General features: G+C 41.6%; 3 protein-coding genes across 8 annotated transcripts; 2 read left to right on the top strand and 1 right to left on the bottom strand.

Annotated features, from left to right (window-relative positions):
* The first annotated feature begins 217 nt into the window (after window positions 1-217).
* Window positions 218-11935, top strand: gtse1 (G-2 and S-phase expressed 1). 6 transcript variants are annotated; one of them, XM_069163465.1, is made up of 12 exons: window positions 218-304; window positions 536-596; window positions 704-764; window positions 3140-3779; window positions 5251-5412; window positions 7409-7547; window positions 8135-8497; window positions 8932-8980; window positions 9238-9462; window positions 9596-9821; window positions 10067-10183; window positions 11016-11935. In XM_069163465.1, the coding sequence occupies exons 2-12, from the start codon at window positions 575-577 to the stop codon at window positions 11100-11102; spliced, it is 2091 nt and encodes a 696-aa protein (XP_069019566.1). In that variant the 5' UTR covers window positions 218-304; window positions 536-574; the 3' UTR covers window positions 11103-11935. The 6 variants fall into 6 exon arrangements, with proteins under 6 accessions (XP_069019566.1, XP_069019564.1, XP_069019567.1 ...); XM_069163463.1 differs by having other exon boundaries at window positions 11013-11935; XM_069163466.1 differs by having other exon boundaries at window positions 8132-8497.
* Window positions 11936-12636: 701 nt separating this feature from the next.
* LOC138206119 (high choriolytic enzyme 1-like) lies at window positions 12637-18734 on the top strand. Its single transcript, XM_069162624.1, has 8 exons — window positions 12637-12713; window positions 13836-13881; window positions 15681-15833; window positions 16289-16406; window positions 17115-17293; window positions 17623-17704; window positions 18048-18177; window positions 18639-18734. The coding sequence occupies exons 1-7, from the start codon at window positions 12639-12641 to the stop codon at window positions 18172-18174; spliced, it is 780 nt and encodes a 259-aa protein (XP_069018725.1). The 5' UTR covers window positions 12637-12638; the 3' UTR covers window positions 18175-18177; window positions 18639-18734.
* Window positions 18735-19580: 846 nt separating this feature from the next.
* LOC138205908 (low choriolytic enzyme-like) lies at window positions 19581-26786 on the bottom strand. The gene is made up of 8 exons (XM_069162266.1): window positions 26703-26786; window positions 23900-24112; window positions 23343-23433; window positions 22058-22213; window positions 21494-21611; window positions 21188-21366; window positions 20211-20292; window positions 19581-19710 (listed from the first exon to the last, which is right to left on the bottom strand). The coding sequence occupies exons 1-8, from the start codon at window positions 26784-26786 to the stop codon at window positions 19581-19583; spliced, it is 1053 nt and encodes a 350-aa protein (XP_069018367.1).
* Window positions 26787-27066: the final 280 nt, after the last annotated feature.

The following is a 27066-nucleotide window of genomic DNA, read 5'->3' as shown; positions in this document are numbered from 1 at the left end:
CATCACCTTTCAAGTGGCTGCATGATGTTGGTCACACTTTACAGGCTGCATTCACATCTGCCTTTTTATAAGTAGAATTTAAAGGTAGCCCATTCAAGAAAAAAAGCGAAACTGGTATTGATTTGAACAGACTCCAACCCCCACAACTCATCGCGATGTTTCCGTAAACACTTTCGACCAATGGCTGTGAGCTTTGAGTCACGTGACCAGCAGCGCAGCAGATTTGAATTGTGAGGTTTTGTGTTCGTGTCGCAGTTTGAATGCGGAGCAGAAAGGATTTGTGAGTTTTCCAAAGGACTCAGAGGTTTGTATTTTTACTTTAATTAAACGGAGACTGTGTGAGAGTCTCGTGAGTTGCCATGTAAGCCCCAAATTAACGCGTAAACGAACAGTTTAAGGGTCATTAGTTTACCATTTGATTTAGCTTCACGCATGCTAACGTTAGCATGACGGTAACGTCAGAGTTTAGAAAGTCAGTCTCTCCGCTGTTGGTCAAGTCTTGGTGTGAAATATCTTCATTGTGGTTTCATGTCAGACCCTGATGTGAAGCTGCCGGTGTGAAACAAACATCGCGATGGACGGTCGAGCTGACGGCGGTAAGTTTACAGCCTCAGTCACCAGCTCTGGACGGATTTGTAAGAACGGTTTGATCAGCTGTGGTTTGTGTCTCAGATGATCTGATCAGCTGTGGTTTGTGTCTCAGATGATCTGTTCCTCCTGCGAGATGAGAAGTTTGACTTCGACGTTTCTCTGTCGCCGGCGAGGTAAGAAACTGTGTTTGTGTTCGTGTTGTTTCAGGTGCTGCAGAAAGACACCTCGACGTTTCACTATCACTGCTGTGAAGGATTTATAGTTCTTCAGTTTCCCTTTCATTTATTTACTAAAGTCCAAGTACCAGAATCTCCACTTCCTCTCGGCAGGTGTTTATTTTGTATTTGTTGTGGTGTGTTCACTGGAGAAAAGTTACAAACACAAGTCAGGTCCTCAATTTGACAAAGTTCACTTGAGACAAGAATGGATGTTTTGTACATCCCTCCACTGTTGCTCAGCAACACTGTGAAGATGCACACCAGTCAGCCAGTATAGTCTGGATTTTGTCCTCATATTGGTACCTGTCAATGGGTGAAATTGTGTTTTAGGCAGCAAGTGAACAGTCAGTTCTTGAAGTTGATGTGCTGGAGTCAGGGAAAAAAAAAAAAAAAAAAAAGGGGCCACCATAAGGATCTGAGTGGCTTTGACAAGGGCCAAATGAGGATGACTTGATTCGTGGGTCAGAGCCTCTCCAAAACCACAGGTGTTGTGGGGTGTTCTCTGTGCGCAGTGGTTACAACCTACCTAATGTGGTCCGAGAAGGGACACCCAACTGGTGGCAGGGTCGTTGGTGCCCAGGACTGATACACGTAGTGGGCAAAAAGGTGTTGTTTGACCCCACAGAAGAGCTACTGCAGCTGAAAACCTTAATGCTGGCCATGATCGACAGGTGTCGGAGCACACGGTCAGAAAGCCCACGCTGATCTCACCCCGTCCGCCACCGAAAGCACTGAAAGTGGACACGAGCCTTTAAACTTATCTTTTTCGACGTGTCAGCTGATTTGGTGGCAGGAGGCGGACCAGACTGTACTCGACAGGTGATTTTAATGTTGTGGCTGATCGGTTGACAAGCTTCAGATAAACCCTGGAATACTTGTGTATTTTATAGGCCTGTTGAAAAACCACATGTTTTAATACAGACTAAAACAGGAAAACGTCCCTTTTCAAAGAAGCTTTGCCAACCTGGTCTGTGACCTCCGCACTCCTTGTGATGCCCTGAGATTGATGACTTGCGCATTAGCGCGTCATAGCAATTAAAAAAAAAAAAAAATCGTAGGTATCTATATTCTGCCAAGGATAACGGAAGGTTTTCTTCAGGCAGACCCAACTGTTAAATGTAGTGTTTCCAGACTGTGCTGCTTGTTGCAGGCTGAGGATGTGAAAATACAGGAACAGATCACACACAACCTTTTTTTGATGATGAAACCTGAGTTACAGGAAAAAACAGGATCCTATGATTTATTCCCAAAGCACCAATGAGTGCTGAGGTGTCCGATGGGGCACCAACATAAACCAGGTCGGTTCACACCAAACCCCCGATGATTAAAATCTGGGAATACATGTTTGTGGCTTCGTGGAGGTGGTTTTGTAGTCTGTTGCCATGCATAATTAATTATTATCTGTTTGTACAAAGTATCTTGGCATTTTATTCTGTCTATACTTACTACAAAAAAAAATATTTCTACATACTTTGTACAGTTTGTAGGTAGAATAGATTTGAGACGCATCTTATCATTTGGTGGAGCTTTTTCTGAGCTGTAATGGCACTTAGAAAGTATACCTGAAGAACAAACGTCCTGCTAACTGAATGTTTGCTTAAAAATGACTTGAAATACATTTGAAAATGCTGTTAATATCCATCTTCGGGTGGGAGAAAAGTTTAGATTGCAACATTATTTAGCGTGAAGTATCAGGTCTCTTCATGAAAGCAGGATTGTGGAATTAGAAAATTAACGATCCGACGGCGACATCTGCTGGTCACTTTCTGGTACTGCATTGCATAGAAACTAATAGGCAAAGTTAAAAGCTGCTCATTAACAGAACAAAGTGCTTTGCAGGAACAAATAAATTATTTGAAGACATTGAAAAACAATGAGCAAAAAGACGGGACAAAGTCAGTTAAGAGAGAATAAAATAATATTTGTTAGGTAGATAAATAGACATGAAGAAATGCTTTAAATTGTGTGTAAACAAACAAGAGAGTAATGGTTGAGAAATACAGAATGAGCTGGAGTCATCTAATGGTCTATTTGGGAAGACCAGACAGTTGGTTGTGGTTGTTCAGGCATTAGATCTCTAATTCAAGCTACTTTGAGATGATAAGATGCCTTAATGTTGCTGCTGAATTTCACATCTATGTTCGAACAGCATTTTGCCCCTTTTGCTTTCATCTTTTTCTTTTACATTATTAAAAGATTGAGGTGTGAAGTGGGGTCGACTTCTTCGTGTCACTCTTGTGAATCATCACTGCTGTGAGCTGTTTGAGTTCCTCTCAGCCGTGCCGTCACTGATGATGATGATGATGATGATGTCTGTCTGTGCTCTGCAGTTCCAGCGGTGATGAAGATGAGGTGTTTGTGGGTCCCATCAGCCATAAAGAGAGGTGTGCTTCTGTTGGCGCGCCGTCTTGTCCGGAGGGCGGTCGTGGTGTGCGGGGGAGCTGGAGTCCGCTGACTGGAGATCAGCTGGAGGCTGTGTGTCAGGAAGCCCTCAAGTTAGCCAATCAGCTGCAGAGCAGCGGAGATGCCGACGCCACCGACGCGCCCTCTGACCCCCCGACCGAGAGGGAGGAGTTTGCTCAGGACGCTGATAGCAAACTAAGTGTGCTGGGTCAGACCGCCAGAGCGCTTAGCCCAGTCAAAAGACAGACCTTCTGTGTGCAGGACAGTCCCATGAAGCAACTGCCGCCTGCTGTGCAGCGCCACCTGCTGACAAGGAGCAACTCCAAAGCAGCGGCATCCACCCGCCCCGCTGCCCCCGCAGCACCATCCGGTCGGCCCACTTCCACGGCCAGACTCAGCACTTCCAGCCCTTTGGCCAGGGCCAAGGTTCAGTCCAGGATGGCGCTGCGTGGGAAAGCGGTGCCCGGCATCGCCGTAGTGCTGCCGAGCAAACCGGTCGCCCCGACAACTTCCTGTTCGGCCAGCAAGAGCAGAGTGGAGAAAAGCAGACTGCAACCACCGAGCAAGGTAGGAAAGGATTATTATTATTTTAATCTTTTTAAATGACACATTCAATCTACAAAACACCCAAATAATGATGGGCTCTGCATCGCCACCTGGTGGCTGCCTTGAACAGATGTCTTATAGGAGCTCATCAGACTAATCTGGTCCTTCTCAGAACTGGAGTTTACAGAGCCTTGTGAGTCTTTGGTACACTTGTACTTCAAATGTGTTTAAAACTCCGACATATGTTCAATAAATGCTTTCATTCCATATTTGATCGGTGAATAGTGTTTGGTTGTGATAAAAAAAAAAACCTTTTAAGAAAAACTCTAGGCTCTGTTCACACCTGACGTTAGTATGCACCTTGGGTGATCCAACCACAAGTACAGCAGTGAACGCACCAGAGATGCACTCGGATCACATGCAGAGGTGCTTTGGGCTGCATACAGTTACATTCTTTTAGCAGGTTGAACGTCCTGAGCCACATTGAAAGACCACGTACTCCACTGACCTCCTGAGGTTTACTTCCAGTCTGAAAACTGAACTGTTGGTTGTAAAGCAGCTGCTTTCTGATGAAATGCTACCAAAAGCATGTTTTACCAAAGCCCTCTGTGTTTTTGTTTTTATTTGACCTCATCTGGTAATTTCTGACGCCGCCCTCTCGAAAACAGTTCATTTCTCCAGCGCAGCGCAGCGCAGACCCCGACCCTCTTAAACCCGATGAAAACACCAAATAATCGGAGCCTAAACGGAAGCGATTGAGTCAAGCCCAACAGGATTCAGGTTAAGAATGACAAACTGTATGCCCCCATTAAAATGTTCCCACTTAAGTGTTAAGAATGTGTTTCAACTTTCATTGTGTAGTTTTTGCACAAAATGATGGAAGGAATACAATCTGAACATGACGCTCCTAATTCTCTGTTATTTGTCCTCATGGTTATTTGTCTCCATCTGGTGCGACACGACTTTGCTGCGTCCATGCATTTGGAATAATGTGAGACTATTCACCCAAAGTAGACTATTTCCTAAATGCAGTATGTCAGGGGTCCGAAGTCTTTCAGACATATCTACATAGTCATCATCATAGTGTTTATTTACACAACACTTTGGAAAAACCTGTTGTGCTTTACAACAAAGCAGAAATAAAAGAAAGTGCAGTTGAGATGATTAATTGTATGTCTTATTAATAAATATGCCTATTTGCTTGTGTGTGTGAACGCATTCAAAGATGGGGGACACTTTTAAGTTTACACAATAAATATGTAGCTACTATTAGCTTAGCATAGCACAAGTACTTGCAGAAAACTGCTGACGGCTGTTATAATCTGTCAGTCGGGTCGAGGACTTTTCCAGGGAAAAAAACCAACATGGAGGACTCCTGCAGGTGTTTCACCGGAGGTGGTGGTTCCTGAACTGGGGCAAGGAACCGTCCACTGCTTTAACAGGTCAGTGACGACGTGGCGATGTCACCTGACATTTCTATTTCCTGTTTCAGTCGGTGGGGAGTCAGAGGCAGAGCCCGTCCTCTCGTCTTTCCAGAAGGGCAGACTCCAATGAAGATCTGCTTTCTGATTCGGCGAGCGTGGCCTCCGACATCAGCGACTCCTCCATCAACTCCAGCCTGCTGGGAAAACGTGCACTGGCTCCGCCCACCAAGGTAACAGGTTGGGTTTGTCCCCAACACTCAAGTGCCTGCTTGTTCATTTCCAGTAACTGCAACAGCATCAAAGGGCTCCTTCAGGGTCTTCTTTGGAGTTGTCTTGGAAACGAGCTTATTTTCAGTTTTACTCACCGAAGCTTACGTGTATCCTTGAGGTCTCTTCGCCAACGCTGCTGCACAGGACGCCGCTTGCCAATGAAGCGTTCGCCTTTTATGAAAGTTTGGAGTAATTCAACAGTACACACCCTCGGGTCCCAGCAATCCACTCATCGAGACAGACACATATTCTTTGCATTATAGTACAGATAGATTTGTGATATTGAGTAATAACCATCTGTGGCGCTGCTGCCATTGCTGGATAGAAAAATGATGTTAGTAAAATTCTTATTTTTTTTAAAAGTACACTGCTCAAAAAAATACAGGGAACACTTAAACAACACATCCTAGATCTCAATGAATGAAATATTCCAGTTGAAAATCTTTATTCATTACATAGTGGAATGTGTTGAGAACAAAATAACATTAGAATGATCAATGGAAATCAAAATCATTATCCCATGGAGGTCTAGATTCAGAATCATACTCAAAATAAAAGTGAAAAAATCAGATCACAGGCTGATCCAAATTCTGTGGAAATTCCTCAAGACAAGTCAAAATGAGGCTCCGTAGTGTGTGTGTCCTCCACGTGCCTGTATCACTCCCGACAACGCCCGGGCATGCTCCTGATGAGACCACGGATGTTCTCCTGAGGGATCTCCTCCCAGACCTGGATCAAAGCATCAGTCAACTCCTGGACAGTCCGTGGTGCGACGTGGCGTCGGTGGATGGAACGAGACATGATGTCCCAGATGTGCTGGATTGGATTCAGGTCTGGGGAACGGGCAGGCCAGTCCATAGCATCAATGCCTTCATCATGCAGGAACTGCTGACACACTCCAGACACATGAGGCCGAGCATTGTCATGCATCAGAAGGAACCCAGGGCCCACTGCACCAGTATATGGTCTGACAATGGGTCTGAGGATCTTATCCCGGTATCTAATGGCAGTCAGGGTAACTCTGGCTAGCACATGGAGGGCTGTGCGGCCCTCCAAAAAAATGCCTCCCCAGACCATCGCTGACCCACCGCCAAACCGGTCACGCTGGAGGATGTTGCAGGCAGCAGAACGTTCTCCACGGCGTCTCCGGACTCTGTCACGTCTGTCACATGTGCTCAGTGTGAAACTGCTCTCATCCGTGAAGAGCACAGGGCGCCGACGGAGAAGCTGCCAATCGCCCTGCACGGTGTTGGGCTGTAAGCACAGACCCCACTTGTGGACGTCGGGCCCTCGTACCACCCTCATGGAGTCTGTTGCTGACAGTTTGAGCAGAAACATGCACATTAGTGGCCTGCTGGAGGTCATTTTGTAGAGCTCTGGCAGCGCTCCTCCTGTTCCTCCTTGCACAAAGGAGCAGATAGCGGTCCTGCTGCTGGGTTGTTGTCCTCCTACAGCCCCCTCCACGTCTCCTGGTGGACCGGCCTGTCTCCCGGTATCTCCTCCGTGCTCTTGACACTGTGCTGACAGACACAGCAAACCTTCTTGCCACAGCGTGCGTTGATGTGCCATCCTGGATGAACAACTTCTGTGGGTTGACGACACCGCCTCATGCTACCTCTAGTGGTGAGGACACTGGAAAAATGCAAAAGTGACCAAGAATCATCCAGAAAGGACGAGGACAGAGAAATGGTCTGTGTTCACCACCTGCAGAACCGTTCCTTTAAAGGGTTGTCTTGATAATTGCCTCATTTCCACCTGTTGTCTGTTTCCTTTGTACAACAGCAGGTGAAATTGATTCACAATCAGTGTTGTTTCCTAACTGGACACGTTGATTTCCCAGAAGTGTGATTGACTTGGAGTTACACTGTGTTGTTTAAGTGTTCCTTTTATTTTTTTGCGCAGTGTATATCATCGCATCTACAGGATGCAAAAATAACTGTTAATCTTCTCCTACAGACTGTTGGGTTGAGGAACCTGTCGGGTATGAAAGCGCCGCCCCTTCAGAGCAGGAGGATGACTGAGAGGAAGAACACGTCCTCATCTTCATCCTCCGTGTCTAGCTTCAACTCCAGCATGTCTCTGTCCCCTGCTAAAGGTATGCTAACAGCTAAGAGCCAACGGTGCACCTGCATCAAGCACACAGTGACAACGATCGACCTTTTTCATGGCAAACATCTTTGATTTGTCACGGTTGGAAAAATTACAGGTGGGAATAATCAAAGCTGTATTCCACTTTTGTGCCTGCTGGTTCACTGTCGTGACTTACTGGGACACTTAAAGCACCTGAGCTTCCCCTCCTGTGACAAGTCCAAATATCTGCAGTGGAAAAAAGGTCTTTTATCCATCAATCTATGTACCAAAAAATATATAACGTGTTCTTTAAAACATTTCACATGTTACCAATGTGTTCCCTCACCAACACAGCAAAGCTCAAAACCAACTGACCGAAGTCAAACCTGCAATCATGTCTAAATTAATTCCAGACTTGACTCAGTTTCCATCTGATGTGTAATCAGACTCTGAGCTGCTGCTGGGCAACTAAATGTAAACTCAACAACCATAAACTTATTAACAGTTAACTAATCAACTGACTATGAACTAGTCAGCTAACTACCCCGCCACCCCTTGTTTCAATCATCCAATCAGAACCTGCTGCAGTAAAGGTGTTCGGTCTCCTAGCAGGTAAACTGAACCCGAGCCTGAGCAGCTCCACTGGCCCCGCCCCCACCAAACCGGCCAGTCAGAGCCGGCCGCGGCGCTCCACCGTCTACTCCGCCGCAGAGCCGGCGTCCTCCACCGCGGGTCGCCGCTCGCTGTCCACCAACGCCAAGAGGCTGTCCGAGGCGGAGCGTCTCAAAGCGCCCAGGTCCACGCCGCTGAAGAGAGCCGAGGCCACGCCCCTCCAGCCAACACCCGCCAAGAAACCTTGCAAGAGCTCCATCACCACCACTGCGTCAGGCTCGCTGCAGAGCAAGTTGAAGGCCAAACCTAAACCCGAGGCCCTGGTTCTACTGACACCCAGCGCAGGAGTCCGCCACAACGATGGTGAGAGGCCGATGATGTCAGAGCTGTCAACTTAATGTTCGCTCAGTCATAAGATCAGTTTTACATCGGTGTGTTCCAACCTGGAGTTTATTCAGAAAACTGTTGTTTATGTTCAGATGTGACACAGTTTGGATTCTTTCATCAGGCCAAACTCCAGATTAAAAAAAACTTGGGTTCTGCTCCTGAAACCTTGAATGAAGCCGCTGCAGCCGTCAGCTGCTCCACATGGTGGCGCAGCGGCAACACAAATGAGTCGGGCCGCATTCATGAAGCTGTCGCGGACACAGAGCCTCGGTGCGGGTCTTTGTTAAATAAAGAGAAACTTAGTTTGAGAGTTTCGTACCCTCTTCTGATCCTTTGGGTCAAACTAAAGCGAGTTTTCAGTTTGAGTATTGGATTCTCCGTCCGCCTCTCATCCTGTGTGTCGTCTCCAGGTGTCCCAAAGCTGTTGAAGAGGCTGATGTCAACTAGCAGCATTGACAGGTAGATGACATCACACTCCACTTCTTCACTACACCACCGTCACTAAATGCTGAAGCCAGCTGTATTTGTTTGTTGGTTATAAACCGTCATCTTTAATGTTTAATAAAATACCTCAATTTCCTGATACTGATGAATTTATTCACTTGTTTTTCTGTGCCGCCTCAGTCTTTGGTCTAAAGTCAGTTTTGTTGGGGTTAAATTCTACCTACCTTACTTTCTGATTAGTGATTTAATCCGGAAACACCTTCCTCTCATAGTCTTCCTCAGAAGCCGTCTTCGGGTCCTCAGACGCCCTCTGCTGCCAGCGGCAAGTCACTGCAGGTGAAGGCTCGGCGCCCCTCCGCCCTCCCCACCCCGGTGAAGCGCAGGGTGTCCTCCATCCCTGCTCCCACGCCTACAAACAAAACCCGGACTTTCAGTTCACCAGCCATCTCTCAGCCTGTCCCCACTCCCTCCTCAGTTAGGGAACAGCACAGCTGCAGGTGAGGTGCTTTAAACTGCAGTCAGCCAATAGGAAAGCTGCTCTGACCTCCGAGGGGCGGGACCCACTGCAGAGCTCCTAGTTGCTGCCAGGTTGATGATGACTATTGTTGCATTTGCCTGTTGTTTGTGTAGCCCAGTCCCCAAAGAGGCACAGGAGGAGGAGCAGATCGATGCCCCCGACATCCAGCCCTTTTGTCTGGAGGAGGAGGAGCCCCTTGTCGCCCCGCCCACAAACACTGAACTGCCCGACCAATCAGAGAGCATGGATCCTGAAGCACTGTGTAAGGTCAGCTCAACGCCCAGCAGAAACCTGATCGAACTGGAGACTACAGAGGAGAAAAACAGCAAGACACCAGAGGTCAGAGGTCACACAAATACACAAACACAAGTTTTAAGTTGGTCTGTTTTTTTTTTTCATTATCTGCCCATCTCTGGAGGAGATTTGTTTTAGAATTTTTTCACATGGTGAATTTCCCTGTAAGTTAATAAAGCAGTTTCTCAGCTAAATCTGCATCCAAAGTCAGAAAGAGCTTCATTCCGCTCCTCCTCTTCCTCCATTCAATCATATTTTTCAGATTTCATCACCCTCTTTTCTCTCCTCAGGTTCTCCTGCTGGATCTTCCAGCTCCGACACCGCAGCCTCAAGAGAAACTGCTCATCGACTTGACTAACACCCCCAACCTGATCCGGACCAGTAGTAAGACCTGCACCACCACTCAGGTAACTGATCCCTTTACCTGCGTCTTACCACCCTTGGTATGTTTATAATATTCTAATAGTACTGCATAAGAGTAAATGGATCTGAGTCTGTTATTATACAATTAGGGTTCTTCCAACCTTAACCTCCTTTTAAAATCAAGTTAATTTACCTATTCCCAAAGATACTAATCCAATTATTTAAATAGATTTTAAGGGGATAATTGATGGTACTTTTAGATGAACTGTATTGGACCTCACTTTTGGTCCTTTGGCTGAGTAGGAGCAGATTTTTGCTGGCAGCTTCAAAAAAATTTAAAATAATTGCCCACATTACTTTCTAACATGAAAAACGAGCAGCTAAAAAAAACAAATGTGGAAGTAAAAAATTTTTTTACTTCAATATAAATATGAAATGAGCCATGAATCACATCAGAATCGTGTCTTTCATTTTTGCCTGGTTCAGATCTTTAAAGTCTCCTCATGTAAAAGTGTTTTCTTCTTGCCACTGAGTTGAGCTTCACTGCAGAATAACATAGAGGTCACATTCACCCGCTGAAGGCCATGTAGGGATTTTGTAAGCAGCTGGTTTACAGTCGGTCATAGTTGAATTCAGCTTACACAATTCCATAAATGTGATGTTGAAATATCGAGTGCACATACATTGACATTTGGCTTTTCAGTTAAGTATGAGCTTTTTCTGAAGATGATTTGATTGAGAATTTTAAAAGATTCATTGGCTTTTCTGAAGGAAAATGTTTTGTACAGTAAATCTTAAACGTGTCTGAATATTGAAATAAAAAGTTTAAAATGAGTTTTCTGATGTTTTCAACTTGTTCATTTTGTTGTCCAGCAGCTGATTGACTTGAGCTCACCACTTATAAAGTGGAGTCCAGACGACAAGAAGGAGTCCAACGCTCCGCTCATCAACCTGTCCTTCTGACCCCCCCTGAACACCTGGATCTCCACAGTTAACTGGACTCAGCAGGTTTCTGTCTTCAGAAACAGCTTTCGTTTTATCAGTGAAAGTATTTACTTTGGCAGAGTATTGTTTTAAATGATGAAAATATTTTCTGCACCCGTGTTTTTATTTGTCTCCGTGTCGCTGCTCTTATTAATGGCCGAATAAATGTTGAATTCAATAATGTAAACATTCGTGCTCGTGTTGCGTTTAAGACTTAATATTTACACATTTTTTTAAAAAGTGACAAGATAGAAAGCGTCTTCCACAGATTCAGCAGTGCAGTCCCATAATGTTGATCTCTGATTGGATGGTTGACATAGATGTGTCCAAACTGATGAAGCAGAACCACAGCTCGTGTTTAAAAAAAAAAAATTCAATTCCCTTTTATTTTTTTTTCCCCTTGTTCAAACCATGTCCCGCCCACCGATAGCTGTAACCTGACTGCACTGCAGGCCTGTCAATCAAACAGACACGCCCCCATAAATCGGCTGATTAAAAAAAAAAAGAAATCGTCCAGCTAGTATTTGTCAGTCAGACTGTAATAACAACACTGTTCTTCCTGTAAAATTAAAGTAGGTATTAAATCCTCCACGAGGGCTTTTCACAATTTAACAACCAAAAAGTTGTTCTCATGAATTCTCTGTAACTGATCTATAAAGCGTAACTGGATTATTTGACAATGCCATTAGTGAATCATTTTAATTACACTTTATAAACCCAACTTTAGATGGTCCCTTAGCAAAAACAATTTGCAGAAAACTTCATGTACTATCTAGATTTTGTCTTTTCATTTTTACTTTAACTCAGAACGATGGTCACAGTGTAACAAACACTTCTGACTTTAATGGGATTTTTTTTGTCAGAAAGTGAAATTAAAATATGTTGTATGATGGATACTACTTAACTGTTGGCACACATTTAATTGCATTTCATATTTGAACTCTGATATACCTTTATTTTTAAGAGATTGTTTTACATTTTCGGTGGACTCGAGACTGTCTGGAGTTATTCTCACTATGACCATAGAAGATTTGTTGATTTTACTGTGCAGTGTGTATTTTAGAAAATGAAAGGGAAAGTCTCCACCGAAATCTGAATATTTTATAACGGATAACTTTTTTTCTTATATTTAAACAGGGTTTTTTTTTCCCTGTTCAGAATGATGACCATGACCAGTAATATTGGTATGAAATATAACAAAAACCCAACCAAATGAAGCAGGTGTCCTCAGGGCCGACGCTCTCACGCACTTCACAGGTGCTGCTGCGAGCAGAATTTACTTCAGTTAAGGTGGGAAGAGTCAATCTTGTCAAGGCAGTGTGGTATTTTTTTTTTTTTTACCAGTGAGCAGAAATACTGAAGGTTAGAAACGGGAGGGCTTCCAACCCCCCCAACCACCCACCCCACCCGTGACCCTGTTCAGGGTAAAGCCGGTATAGATAATGGATGGATGGATATAAACAGGAGCTGCAGCGAGATCCAGCTGTTAACACTGTGCACCTGCAGGCTGCTGACATGGCTTCCTTCACGTATACACTCGGTTTATTCATCCTCCTGGTGGTCTCCGACGGCTGCTGGGCTGAAGAGAAGGTGAGGACGTGTGTAATGTCTGTGGGTTTACTCTACAACAGAAATCATTATAAACATGAAATGAACGTTCACTTTTCTACCACTTTTTTTTTTTTTTTTTTTTTTTTTACGTGACATTTGATTAAAACTTACTTTGTTTAATCTTGTTTGTAATTGCACCTTAAATTCTAATCTTTGTCCCAAGTAAAGAACTGGTGCTTAGTTAGATGGGAATATGTAGATTCCAGAAAAATTGTAATTAATGGTGGCACATAAAAGTATACTGGTATAATATTTAATATCAACTAAAGATATTACATGTATGGAAACCCAAAGGGTTAAATATTTAAGTACAAAAGATACCATTAGGTTGTTGGTAACTACAAATAAGTATAAATGTAAGGTTGTGCTTTACAGTAACTACATTTAATGCTATTTTCAAGTTGTGCTGCATTTCAAAAGGAAAACATTGTATTTTTACTTGACTACATTTATCAAGCGGCTTTACTTACGTTTTACTTCACAAGATTTTTGAATTCAAATCATATGAAGACACTTTGTTATGCGCAGTATTGACAAGAAGAATTTTAATAATTAGTGGATGAACTAATTAGTCATTAGAAACTATTGATAATTGGTCATTTTTCAAGAAATGTCAAATATTTCATAATTAAAACATCTCAAATTTAAGGGACGCGTTGCTTTTTCTTTTATTTATGTAATTATATACATCTCAACCCGCTACAGCAGCAAAATGCGAACATGAGCATTAATAATCAATGATAAAAGTTATGTTAATGTTACAAGGGCCCTTTTTCTGCATTGAGTAAGTTTCCATTCTTTCACAACTGATAAGTAATGCTGAATAGTCACTATAGTGCTGTTATGTAAACAGCCACTTTATCTGAAGTACTGTATCAGAAAGGTCACCACCTGCTCACTCTCCCAAGTCAGTTCAAGCGAATCTCTTCTCTTCACTATGTGCACTTATGTACAGTTTGTATCCGACAATAAGTAATATGTTTTAGTGAAGTTCTGCTTATTACTATGTATGGCATAAAGAACCCTTATAGCACTTGGATATTAACGTTTTTTATTTTGTAAATTAATATATTAATGAGTTATGTAATTTCCTTCATCCAGGATCTCTCCGTCTCTGAGCTGCTGTGGAAGGCCAACAAGGATGTTGGTGAGACACTTTAACACATCTAAATCCTAATTTTGGAGCATGTTTGTACTATTAGAAGAAGAATCTGGTGGATCTGGTCATCTGGTTCATGAATCTGCGTTACCCACTTTTCTAAGAGAAATACTTTTTTTTATTTTTTTTTTTATTTTTTTTTACCATACTGCTTCCTCCCCCAAATTCTCTGTTTTCAATTCAATACAATTAATTGTGTTTGTCTTTTTTCATAAGACAACCGAACACATTATTTCATGGGTTTTCTTTCCCCTTTGATGAAAGATATATGCCAACTGATGACATGGTACTTTTTGCTATTTTCTGGTTCCTAAAGAGAATCAACTTTAGGTGTCCGTTGCTGCTGGCCAGTAATAATATATTCAGTTTTATTTGAACTTGGATGCAGAAACGTTGCAGATATCCAGCTGTTAACATCATCTAGGCTGTAAAGTAATGAACCTGTTGTGTCAGGGTTGATGGGCTGCATTGGAATGTATAGCTGCATAAGAGTGAAAACAGACACCCTCCCTGTGAATAATATTACCAAGGGGGAGAGTATAAAAAAGCCCTTCATTGCAAGGGTAATTTTTTTTTTTTTTTTTTTTTTTTTTTTTTAACCTTTATTACATACAGTACTGGGCTTTTAACAAATACATTAAAAAGAAACATGCAGGTCAACTACCCAGTCAACTAATGTATCGGAAACTGAAGCAGATTTTTGAAGATAATATATCTAAATATCGGATGCTCCACAATAACATTTAGTGTCATTTTTGTAACAAAGTTTTACACCTGCCTCAAAAAACAGAACACAAAAGGGAACACAATCAAGCAGGTCAAGTGTGGCAGCAGAAAAATATGGATCATAACAGTAGTTTTGACAATAAGCCTGCTAGGTGTCGAAAAGACCAGGAACAAACAAGAGATTTGGAGAAATAATAAGTATATAATACTAATTTCTATGTTAATAATAAACAGAAAGTCTCTTCACCTGCACAAAACAAGCTGACACAGAAAAAGGCCTCTTTTCCCTTTCATGTGAGGAAACAAACAGAGGATGAAAAATTGGGAATTGTAACGCAGAACTAGGGAAAAAAACACAACTCACTTCATCACAGTCGCCTGTACTCACTACCATCTACTGCACTGGCACGCCAGAGGGTGTGATACACTTGCCAGTGCGCTACAGGATAGCGTGTCCGGGTGTCGGCCTCGCCTTGACGTGAAGTGCCGAAGTCCTTGGAGGGAGGAAGTTTGGGATGGTTGAGTGGATAAAACAGGTCCTGTTCATCCAGGAGATCAGAGTCTGGGAGAAAGCAACGTGGATTTCTTTTAAGGACTCTCCCCAACATAACAACACCGTTTTCGTTTCTCTACATGTCACCATGTGTTTGTTTTTTTTCCTGTGTCCGACCACATGGTTTGTCACGCCTTATCGAGACTAAACTGTAACTCTGACACGCTGTTCTCTATTAGACGGGCGGGTGTTTCACACGCTTTGGTATGATACTGGGTTGATTACTCAGTGCTCAGAGACGACTCCTCTTTGTGATGTAATCAGACGCGACAAAAAATTGCATCTGAGACTGCGGTTCCATATCCTGTCTCGTAAAACCTAAAATCCTCAATACATCTTTTAATCTATCTTTTCAAAGAAATATTTAGTTTGAATTTGGTGAAGGTTGAAATTCAACCTGCAAGTTTATCTTTAAAATCCTATTTCTCTTGTTTGGTAAATTTTCACACGACAGTGTAGGCTGCACGGTGAAGTGACTGACTGAACGTTAAATGTCCTCCTTTGACAGTGCATACCGAGGAGGAGCCCTTCGTCATGGATGACATTGCTTACGACAATGAAAATGAGAGGAACGCTGATCAATGCACCTCCAGTAGCTGCATGTGGCCAAAATCGGCCGACGGAAGGATCTACGTGCCGTACAGCATTGCCACACATTACTGTAAGTAACTGAACAATATTGAAGAATAAAATACAAAAAATGGAGTTGCAAATATTTGTTATGAAACATAGCAAGATATTTTCATTCTCTTTTTTGCTTTATGGGCATAAAAATGGGACCTAAATTTCCCTCGGCCATTATGTAACTCAGAAGTTAATGTTCAAAATAATTTTAACAAGTGCAAGTCCAGATTTTTATTTAGATATCTCCAAATCAGCCCTTTTTCTTTTATTTTAACTGTTGTCCTCTCTAATTTCCTTTTTCTCTTTCTCTTTATTTTGTTTTTATTTATCCTGTTGTCCTACCATGGAAAAAACCCTTAAAATGAATTCATATCAGCATAAGGACAAGCACTGAAAACACTAGAGCTCCACATGTTTAATACGTGTGTACATTTGCAGATATCCTCAGATATGTGAGTGTATATTGTGTGTACGTGTTTCTTGTCCTCTCAGCTTCTCGTGAGCGCTCCATCATCGAGCGCGGCCTCCTCTCATTCCACGACGTCTCCTGCATTCGCTTCGTCCAGAGAACCAGCCAAAGAGACTACCTGAGCATCCAGTCCAACAACGGGTAACTGTGTGTGTGTGTGTGTGTGTGTGTGTGTGTGTGTGTGTGTGTTTAGGCATCGCTAGCCCTTTTAAACTTAACTTAAATCATTATTTATCTACTTAGATTTCCCTTGGATAAAAGTGGCATTCTGCAACGTGTCAAATCACCAAATTTTGTATGCCTGCACCATGAACTCAAAATGGAAACGCTCTTTACATGTATTTTGCTTTATTAGATGCAATTTTCCCCTTGCACATTCAGACACATTTAGAGTCTTTGAACCCTTTTGGATCCTTCTTCTAACATTTCTTTAACCCCTAAGAAGTAATCTCTGGTCATCCAAATTATGTATTTTTTTTTGTGTGTGTGTGTACCTTCAGCATTTAACAAGGCAAAGATTCCCAAACGTTAAAGGTAAAAAAATAAAATAAAAAAATAAAAAAAAGACCAAATATCCCAAGTAACACTCCTCACTGCAAATACCAACAATTTAACAAAAATAAAATAAATGTCCTTCATTTAAACTAACAATAGCCGAAGAGAGGATATGGAACAACAACATAAGGATACTGTTTCATTATCAGAACAAATGTATTAATTTGAGCTCTCTCGAACCTAAATCTAAAGGTCAGCAAGAAATGAAAATAACAAATATCTGTCATAAAAGTACTTACAGTCATCTGAACTTTCATCCCTGCCTGCTTTAATGAGTATTGTTTTTGAACCCAGCTGTTACTCCTACGTCGGTCGCCGTGGTTACTCCCAGACGTTGTCTCTGAGCCGTCAGGGCTGCCTCTACCACAACACCGTCCAGCACGAGCTGCTCCACGCCCTCGGCTTCAACCACGAGCAGTGTCGCTCCGACAGGGACCAGCACATCCGCATCCTGTGGGAGAACATCCAGTCTGGTCAGAACCCGATCCGTTCAACTTCGCTGCTACATAAATCCAAACTTTGTTCCAAATCCTGATGACAAATTTGAACGTGATAAAAGTTGAACCACACAAGCACAAATCCAAAATCTTGATCGTAAAGATCCAGACCGCTGGAGCTTATCAATCAATGACCAACACCTGAACTTCACTAGCAAATCCATCACTCTGTGCGGTTCTCACGGTACTTACTGACCAGAACAGCCATAATCCAGCCGTAACGACGATGGATCAAATGTTTGATCGTCTTAAACGACTCACTAAAAGTTGGTTTCCGACCCTTGGTGTGATTTTCTCCCTCTCAGGTTGGGAGTACGCCTTCGACAAGATCAACACTCTGAACCTGAACACCCCCTATGACTACAACTCTGTGATGCAGTACCACAGGTTTGGAGAGACCGCCATCACTTTTATCTAGAACTTGTTTATTCAGACCATCAGGGATTGATTTCATTCATTTCTTTCTCTCCTCATTCTGGAAATGACCTTTACTTTTTTTTATTGAGACAAAATTTATAAACAAAGTCAATGTCCTTAGTTGTGAAATAGATCTGGTACATCTGGTAGGTCTATCTTTATATTTATTAATATCATGATAACATCATAAGTGCCAAATGACAAAACTGTTTTTGTATGAGAACAAACTGCCCCTTTAAATAATAAAGCAATAGTTTCTACTTTTCTTCTTTAACGCAAACTAAAAGCAATTTAAGCTGTGCATTAATTTCAGGTATGCCTTCTCCGGGAACAATAAGCCCACCATGGTGCCCATCCCCAACGCCAACGTTGAATTCGGCACGGGCTCCCAGATGAGTCAGAATGACATCACCAGACTGAACAGGCTGTACAAATGTTAAACAGTAAGAAAAATGCAACACGTTTTATATACAACATACTATCAACAAGTCCTCCAATGTAAAGAACTCACCTCTTGATGTGACGATGCTGCAAATGGTTTTGTTAGGTTTGGGTAGATTTGAGGACCTTCGTCGTCATGGTCACAATAATACCGAATGTGATTAAGGTTATAGAGCAGTCGTGGTTAAAGACACAATGTTGAAACAGTTGTTAGAGGTTTTAAAATGTTTTGTTGACCCGTCCAGCCACCCTGACCTCCTCCCTACACAGACTTTGTAGCTCTATGACTACCTCACCTGACTCCCACTGTCATTATTACTCTGACCAATATAGGCTGCTTTGAGGACAGTCTTAATGCCACACATATGCTGCTAAATATATGTAACTAATGTGACCCATATGAAAATGTAAAAGTATCTTTCTTACCTTTGAATGTGTTTTTTTTTTGTTTTTTTTACAATAGGTGATGATTATAGTCCTGACAACATGGTGACAATTCCAACATCAGGCCAGTTGTTTTCAGTGTTGTATTAACATTAAACCTTCATGGAGCTGTTAACTGAAGCCTTATTTGTTCTTTGTACACTTATAGATCTCATATAATGTTGATGCATTCAGAATTTTTGATTTCAGTTTGTGTAATATAAAGCTGCATATCTTTTACATATTAACACAACATCAAATGACCACTTCTAATGTATGAGGATAACCTTTTTATTTGGTGATGAATTTATGTTTCATGACGCACATTAGCTAACTATGTTTTGTTTTTGTTTTTTTTTGTTGTTTTTTTTGTTGTTTTTTTTGGGGGGGGGGGGGGGATTAGGGCCAAAATCATTTTTTTCACATAAGTGATAAATGATGATCCACACAATAAAACAAAAGGTTGTAATTCATACACGGTGGCCGTGCATCCAATCAGACTGCATACAACACATACATTTTGGGGTGTGTGTGTGTGTGTGGGGGGGGGGGGGTTGAATTCTGTAATCCAAATTGATATTTTCATCATGCTTTAGAAGTTGTGTGTCTTTCTTACATTTACTTCAGAATTTTTTCCAATAACAACCGAAGAGCTCAAGCAAACAGTAAAAACCACATTTTTCTATCAATGTTTTCAAATAAGGAGACAAAACTAGTATGTTTTAAATTCATATTTATTGATTGAGCAAACAGGAAAAATCCTCATTCAAATTCAAGCTTTTTTTGTGAAGGAAGAAAAATATGAAGCAAAATGTTTACATAAAGCCGTCTGTCATGAGATTTATCGAACAGAATTAATTACCTGCGTGTTTTTTTTAAATCTATTCATCCAAGAGTGATAACCCACCACAATGGCCGTAACAATCTTCTCCTTCTACCACATTAGATACGTTTGATATCGATCAAAGAAATGAGCGTGTAGCTAGTTCCTGCAGTAGAGCAGGTTGATGCGCTTGATGTCATTCTGGCTCATCTTCTTGGCCACGCCAAAGACAGCGTTGGGTTTGAGAACAGCCATCATGGTGGGGTTGTTGTCTTTGGAAAAAGCCAGTCTGGAAGGAGTAACGAGATGACAGCACTTATTTTGAATTGAAACTTCGCACAAACTTTAATCTTATAAAGAGAACAGAACTTTGGCGCTTAAAGTATAAGTGCGGTGATATTCCATATTTTACTTATTATTTAAAATCTCACTGTAGAAGCCGAAGACATGGTAAAGACAGAAAGCATTGCAAAATGGACTAATGTATTGTTATTTTTGACGATTACAAAACTAAAGAATATCACGAGAATTATCCTTTAAAGTAAACCTAAATTATCAATGTGACGCCGGTGTATAATTTTAGTTCTAGTGGTACATGCTAACACAGACTGTTGTGTGACAGAAAAGTGAAAAAAAAGTAACAGAAACCTTTTCTGAAAAGATGTTGGGATATATGTAGCTGTAAAAACAAAAACATAAAGGAAAAAGGTCCAAAAATAAACAGCTAAAGTGTCAGTCCAGTCTTTTGGATTATAAAACCCATGAACACATCTTCATAGTTTTCCTGACCTGCCGTAGTGCATGACGGAGCCGTAGTCGTAAGGAGTCCCCCGGTTCAGAGTGTCCACCTTCCTGAAGTTATGTTCCCTACCTGCAGTGGAGAAATGGAGAGGTATTCACTTTATGCATTCTGCCCCATACATGATGCTATATAACTGTATACGATTGGATATTTATTACTGACAACATGTAAGGAACATTATTATTGAGGTAAAGCTGGGGCTAATTCAAATAATTTATAACAGTGCATCAAATTATAACCTGATCATAAACTTTGTATGTAAAGTCTGAATCAATAAACAACAAATTACTGCAACAGTACACTTTCTCTCTGGTTGCGTTGTGGTGGGATAAAGTTACACAAAATGTAAATGTAAGAAAAGAAATTAAAAAAAAAAAATCCATGAGAGAGGCAGAACATGAAGTTTCTTTGTGTTACAGTTCTTTGGTCTTTTTGGTTGTGCCTTGTTTCTGTGTCTCTTGCAGGTACAGATAACTGCTGACTCACCTCGACCCAAAGCGTTCAGCTGCTTTGTTTGGTTCCTTTCAGAGCCATATTGACCAATCACAGATACATCTGTATTGGCACATATGTTGTCAAACATGCAGCAATATAAAACCATTTTTACAAAGAACATGATGCCAGTAAAAAAAAAAAAAAAAAAAAAAAATTCTTGTTTTTACTTTCTTACTGAAAGTTTACATGTTCGGTGCACTCGTGTCATTTTGGACAACAAAGTCTGAACTGTAAAATATCCTGCCTGAATATCTATTACCAGTGTTTGATAATCACATTTGAGGGATCATTGTAAAAAATGTGTTTATTCTTTTTTTACTTACTGCTCTAGTTCCATTATCACTGTTCCTGCTAGCATCCACCCACCTGAGCAGGGTGTGACAAAACATCTGAGATGTCTGCCATAAATACAAACAGGCAATTCAGCTTCAACACTATCATATTGACATAAATGATCAGTGCAGCCTACCAGTGATGACGTTCTGCAGCAGAACCCGTATGTGCTGGTCCCTGTCGGAGCGGCAGTGCTCGTGGTTGAAGCCCAGGGCGTGGAGCAGCTCGTGCTGGATTGTTCCATAGTGAATGCAGCCCTGACTCTTCAGAGACACCGTCTGGCTGTTACCTTGATGACCCACGTGGGAGAAGCATCTGCAGCGAGGTCCAACGAGTCACCCATCAGGCGGAAAATAACTCTTCAACTGTGTTAAACTGTGCCCTTGAGCAAGGCACTGAAGTTCTAACCGATACATGGGGAATAAAATACTGTTCAACGTACCCACTGAGAGACTGAATGTAGAGAAAGTCTCTCTGGTCGGTGCGGGGAAGGAAGCGGATGCAGGTGGAGAAGGAAAAGGAGTTGATGGCTCTTTTGATGAGATCCAGTTCTTGATCGGCTGAAGGTCGAAACACAAAGACGAATACTCTTAAAGAGACACCGAGTATACACAAGTGTACACAGAGATTATTGAAACAATATTTCAGTTTGAACAGCGGTGACTTTAAGTTTTTAACAAAGAGTCTTGGGGCAGGTCAAATTACAAGCACAAACTGTGGCATATATTGATATAAAGCAATAATCAATGGGAAATACTGAAAGCAGCTGCTTTGTGTACCGTGCCTGCCACAGGTGATTGGCTGGAAGTGCAAACCGACATAGGACAAAGACCATGTGAAGGCCAAGAACACTTTATGAAAATGAATCACAAATAATATTTACATAGCATGTGGTCCAAAATGGTATAAAAATGTAAAAAATGATCAGAACAACAGCGACCTCTTGCTGCCATAAACCAAAAGCATCTCGTACTTTGTCTACAGGGGAATGTTTGGAGGTGCTTACAGTAGTGGTCAGCGATGACGTAGGGAATGTACACTTTGCCATCGGAGGCTTTAGGCCACAAACATCCACGCAGGACGCACAGGTCCGCAGTCCTTAGGGTGGGCAGACGAGACACGGCGATGTCGCTGTGAACATGGATTCCATCGTGGATATGTTCTGCAGAGAGTGTGAGGAAAAAAAACTAAGAGCAGTGACAGCAAAACCAACGAGAAATCACAGTGTATGATGAGTGCAGAAACAATTATGGTCTGTTTGACACCACGCACAAACCAAATTGTATCGTCAAAAATCGCGCTCCTTCTCTGTGTCATAACTCAATCACATCTGATCATGCAGACGTGATATATTCGGTGGTGTCACCTCGAACTCAATGAAACAAGATTTTCACTGAGAATCATCACAGTGTAATATTTTCTTTAGTATCAAAGCAATCCATTGCAAACTGTTAATAACTACTACAGCATACTTACCATGGCGTCAGCTTGCAAATACAGAAAACCTCAACCTATTAACTAACTAGATAACACTCAACCTATTAACTAACTAGATAACACCGTGTGACAATGTCACCCAGTCTAAGAATTCTTGTCCCAGTAACCCCAACTTGGTTTAATTTTTTTTTAAAGTGTCAATTCTCCAGTGGCCCTGTGAGCTCAGGGCAGTGCATCGAGAAAACACATTCAAATAGACGCAACGCAAGAAATAAAAATAAAATTCATGTTCATAACAGTGTGTAATAGGTCATTTATATACTCTCTACTGCTGACACATTTCTAATCAAATTACCCTCTTGGTGTTTGGTAAGAATCAAGAATGCCCAAAACACTGCAGGAAAATGTTGGCTGATGCAATATATAAGAAAAACAAGTCTAATTAATTTAATTTACTTTTAAAATCTTTTTAAAAAAATTAAAAGTTTAGCCTAAATCAAAACGATATGCATCCAAGATAATTTCAAATTTGATAAAAAATATTTTTCCAACCCTAGCCTTTCCAAGAGATATGTAAATATCACAAAATCTTTCTCAACTGAGTCTTTTCAAGACATTTTCCAATGTAAGAAAAGGAGAAAATACACAGTTGTAAACAATAACGTTGACTCCATTTAGCTGGTTCAGTTTCACGGTCCTGGTATCACACATGCTGACTCATCGTGGATTACAGGGACACCTATGAAGCCCTTGCACATGCTATGAATAACAGCTGTTTGTTTTGTCCCACTCTGTGAAAGAGGTTTTGTCTTCAGTGTGAGTTGTTCATGTGTGATGTGTCCCCTGTGCCTCACTCAGATTCCTGTTGGCTTTCTCCAGCCGCTCCGTGACCGTCATGTCTTCCTCGTCTTCATCGATGCTGCCACCGCTTGCTCTCTTTTCACCCTGCACACAGACGGTGACGCTGTTTCTTTTTTTTAGCCAGCAAAGAAGCTAAAATGTTGCAATGACATCCGAACAGAAAGGTTTTGGTTCTAGACGGGCTGGAAATGTCGCAGGGCCCCTGATGTTACAGCTACTGCTGCTGCTAAAAATGTTCTTTTATAATTTATATATTTGAAGTTAGGTGTGTATCCATGAGCCTCAAAATGCCCCATTAAGTCTTTATATTTAGATTAATAGATGTCGTTGTCCTGATAAGACTATAATCTGTGTGTATCTATTTAATATTTGTCTAGCCGGCATCAAACTCGCCTAGTTGGTATTCTTAAACAATACAATATCACTTCGCAAAGCAATCAGAGAAATAAAAACGACACTCCCGTGACAACTGAGCAAACTCTATGCAGAGGAAGGGTGTGAGGTTCCATAAAAAGTTTCAGAAAAATTCAAATTCTCCCAGTGGCATTGCCTTTGATGTGTCACTGGAGAGCCCCGACGACCACTCGCCCAGCTGAAGGCTCCGGCTGAAGGCCTCGGTCCAGGCTGAAGCTGCCAGCAGGGCCAGCAGACTCAGAGTGCTCTTCATCACTGACATGGTACCAAACAACCTGCAGGCTGAAATGCACTGGCAGTCAAACACCAACAAACAGCAGCACAGGTACAGGTAGAGCTGCACTGGGAGCTGACAGGGCGAATCAGACACTTACCTCTTCGCTTCAGGAAAGTGGGGAATAAAATGCTCTGAAAAGGAACTGGCCATCCTCTTTTACAGTAAACGGGTCAGAGGTCCACCTTCAGCAGAACGCAGAGTACTACCTCTCTAATCTGGCAAACAGGGATGATATTTACATTTCCAACCTGAATAATAGAAAGGCTCATTTTTCTTGTCTTTCTGGCTGACATTGGACTCCACCCTGAGAAGATTTATGACCTCACTAATCCAAGAAAGCAGCCGCGGTGTTATAGTGTCCGGGGTAAATATTGATATTGACTGAGTGTTCCAACTGTTTGCGGTAAGTTTGCACTGTCTGGGAACATGTAAGAATGATTTACATGTCCTCAATCCAGAGGATCTGATGAATAAATGGCCACAGAGCTGGTTGTGACAGTGGAAGCCAGCTAGCGCAGCTTAGCATGCAGACTGGAAACAAGTGGGAACTGTTAGCCTGGCACAGTCCAACAACAATAAGCTCCTCCCACCTGAACAGCTATAAAAACAACATACAGTGGTTTGATGGGATTGTCAGTTAACCACTGGAGACTGGAGGTACTTTTCAAAAACAAGTTACAAAGCGCTTTGCATACATTTAAAAACACAATAACTAACAGTTAATAACATTTTATGATAAAATACAACAAAAATATAACAGATAATAAAACAGTCAATCAATAAAAATGCTGTCAACAAAAGGCAAGTCTGAAATGATTTTTTTTAAAGAGTGACTTGAGAGAAGACACTGTTAGCATCCCTGATCTCCTCTGGCAGGTACTGAGGGGCCTGAACAGAAAACGCCCGGCCGCCTTTAGTTTTCAGGTTAGTTGGAGGTACGGTCAGGAACGACCTACCAGAGGATCTCGGGTTGTATTTAGGCTCGTAGGGTTGAAGGTGGTCGGTTATATATTCAGGAGCCAGCCCACTGCAAAATGTCGTTCTTACACTGCAAAGGTAGACGACTTCTGGCTGGAGCATTATCTCGAACAAACACTTCAATCTTCTCAACTAATTCAGCAAAAATAAAATACTTCCTAAAATTAACTTTGGAGTAACATTACCTCAGTGGTCAAGGGAGGACAAATATTTGCATGTTTATAATGTTTATATGTTTAAATATTTTGATGAAGATTGATAGCAGATGAAAGGAATTTCCTTCACAAAGCGTCAGAGTGTTTGAGGTAGTCCACGGTGAGGAGCTGGGACATCCCAAAGGGCTCGAACAACACTGCAGACTTAAAAAGCCTTATTAGAAAAAGATTTTGATGTTCTTTAGCACTCTGCCTTCTGTAACACACTTTAAACCAGCTCAGCTCAAACGCCCATCAACTAATACTTTTAACTGCAGCAGGAGACAGTTTGATCATCACTCTGAATTTAGCTCCAGGTTTTAAAAGGGAAGTTTTAATAATAAGTAGTGGAAGGTTGGGTGATTCGGTGACTTTCCTAGATAATCTTTTTTTTTTTTTTTTTTTAATATAATTCAGCCAAAATTACAATGTGAGCAAACGTTGTTATATGCAAACAGTCAGTAATGAGACATTTAGGGGCGATTAAAAGTCCTCAGTTCCTGGATATAATTTGCCAAATGTTTTTCTTGATTGACAGATTAAATGTTTTATAGAAAGAAACATTTAAAACGTGGAAAATATCATCATTATAATCTGTCAAGAGTTCTTGTTTGTTTCCAACCAATTTTCCAAAACCCAAAAACATTTACTTTATATTTACATATAAAAGCAGCAAATATTTCTCACATCTGTCATCGTATCATTAAACTCGTGACTATCGACACAGATTCTTTTTATTTTCTGGGGTCACTTCCTGCCACAGTAGATGTGACTGAGACCAGACTGAGCTGTATCTCCTACCAGTCCTTTCTGTCTCGTGGCACTTCTCTCCTCTGTCACCAGGACGACGTCCATCTTTGAAGGATGCAGGTTCAGACTCTGAGTCGGAGTCTGAATTGTTCTCTCACCTCTGGATAACTGCTCCAGTTTCACCTTGAGTCTAATCTGCCCAGATTCTCCAACATCAACCCTCTGAGAGCTCCTCAGGGTTTCTGGGAGGATTTCAAGTTCTTCTATTTCACGCAAAATAAGTTCAAAGGGATCTTAAGGATTCATTTAACATTGTTAAAGGTCAATATCTTTAAAGCTGCTCTGATAAAATCTTTTGTGTTCACAACATGAATTAATTTTGAAATCATCAAGAGTAGATGCAGTAGAACGTTTGGCTTCATTCCTCTTTGGTCACATTTAAGAGGAACTCTTTGGATTTTTAAGGAAACAAGTGATATTACCAGCTTCTTAACTTACATCATAGAAGATGAATGCTGTGCTTTGATAAACATGAATCAGTGCAATGAAGCAGTAACATTGTATTTCTTTTTTTCATTTATTTTTTGTTATCATTTTTGATAAATTCAGTCTTCATCAGCATGAGGCAGGACGCTCTGGGTGATGCAGCGTTAGAGGTCAACCAGTCTCCTCCAGAAGTAGAGCTGCTGTTGGGGGGGTCTTAAACTCCACCATCCCCTACATGGTGGTCTGCTTGTTGCCTGCAGCTCTGTCTCAGCACACCACTTCACCAGCTGCTGCATCTCCTTCCTGTCGGCCATCTTGGTGATGAGGCCTTTCACCATGGTGTCAACTTCATCATGCCTTTTGGACGATCTACTTTTAAACATCTGTGAGACAAAGCTGCTTCACTTGAAGAAAAAAGAAACTGTTAATCTGTCATGACTTGTACAATATTTAGCCAGAAGAAGGAAATCAGTTCTTAACAGTTAAACTAAAGATCTTTGGCTTCTGACTGAGCTTGATGTAAAAGTTCACCTCAAGTTTCAAGCTTCAACAGTAATTTACAACTGGAAGAATTGGACCAAATCTGAAAAGAGTTTTCAGAAACCAGGTATTAAAACT

Source organism: Embiotoca jacksoni, unplaced genomic scaffold, assembly GCF_022577435.1.
Source record: "Embiotoca jacksoni isolate LCO1_2020_lvr unplaced genomic scaffold, fEmbJac1.0.p SCAF_3, whole genome shotgun sequence".
Taxonomy (NCBI): Eukaryota; Metazoa; Chordata; class Actinopteri; family Embiotocidae; genus Embiotoca; species Embiotoca jacksoni.
This window is presented reverse-complemented; position numbering and strand designations above follow the sequence as displayed.

Coding starts and splice junctions, on each gene's coding strand:
- gtse1 (XM_069163461.1), top strand. CDS start 575: ATGGACGGTCGAGCTGACGGCG. Junction 5,413..7,408: donor CACTGGCTCCGCCCACCAAG/GTAACAGGTTGG, acceptor CTTCTCCTACAG/ACTGTTGGGTTGAGGAACCT. Junction 9,822..10,066: donor AAAACAGCAAGACACCAGAG/GTCAGAGGTCAC, acceptor TTCTCTCCTCAG/GTTCTCCTGCTGGATCTTCC.
- LOC138206119 (XM_069162624.1), top strand. CDS start 12,639: ATGGCTTCCTTCACGTATACACTCGGTTTATTCATCCTCCTGGTGGTC. Junction 15,834..16,288: donor CAGCATTGCCACACATTACT/GTAAGTAACTGA, acceptor TTGTCCTCTCAG/CTTCTCGTGAGCGCTCCATC. Junction 16,407..17,114: donor AGCATCCAGTCCAACAACGG/GTAACTGTGTGT, acceptor TTTTGAACCCAG/CTGTTACTCCTACGTCGGTC.
- LOC138205908 (XM_069162266.1), bottom strand. CDS start 26,786: ATGGTGAAAGGCCTCATCACCAAGATGGCCGACAGGAAGGAGATGCAG. Junction 20,293..21,187: donor GCTGCAGAACGTCATCACTG/GTAGGCTGCACT, acceptor TCTCCACTGCAG/GTAGGGAACATAACTTCAGG. Junction 19,711..20,210: donor TCCGTCATGCACTACGGCAG/GTCAGGAAAACT, acceptor TACTCCTTCCAG/ACTGGCTTTTTCCAAAGACA.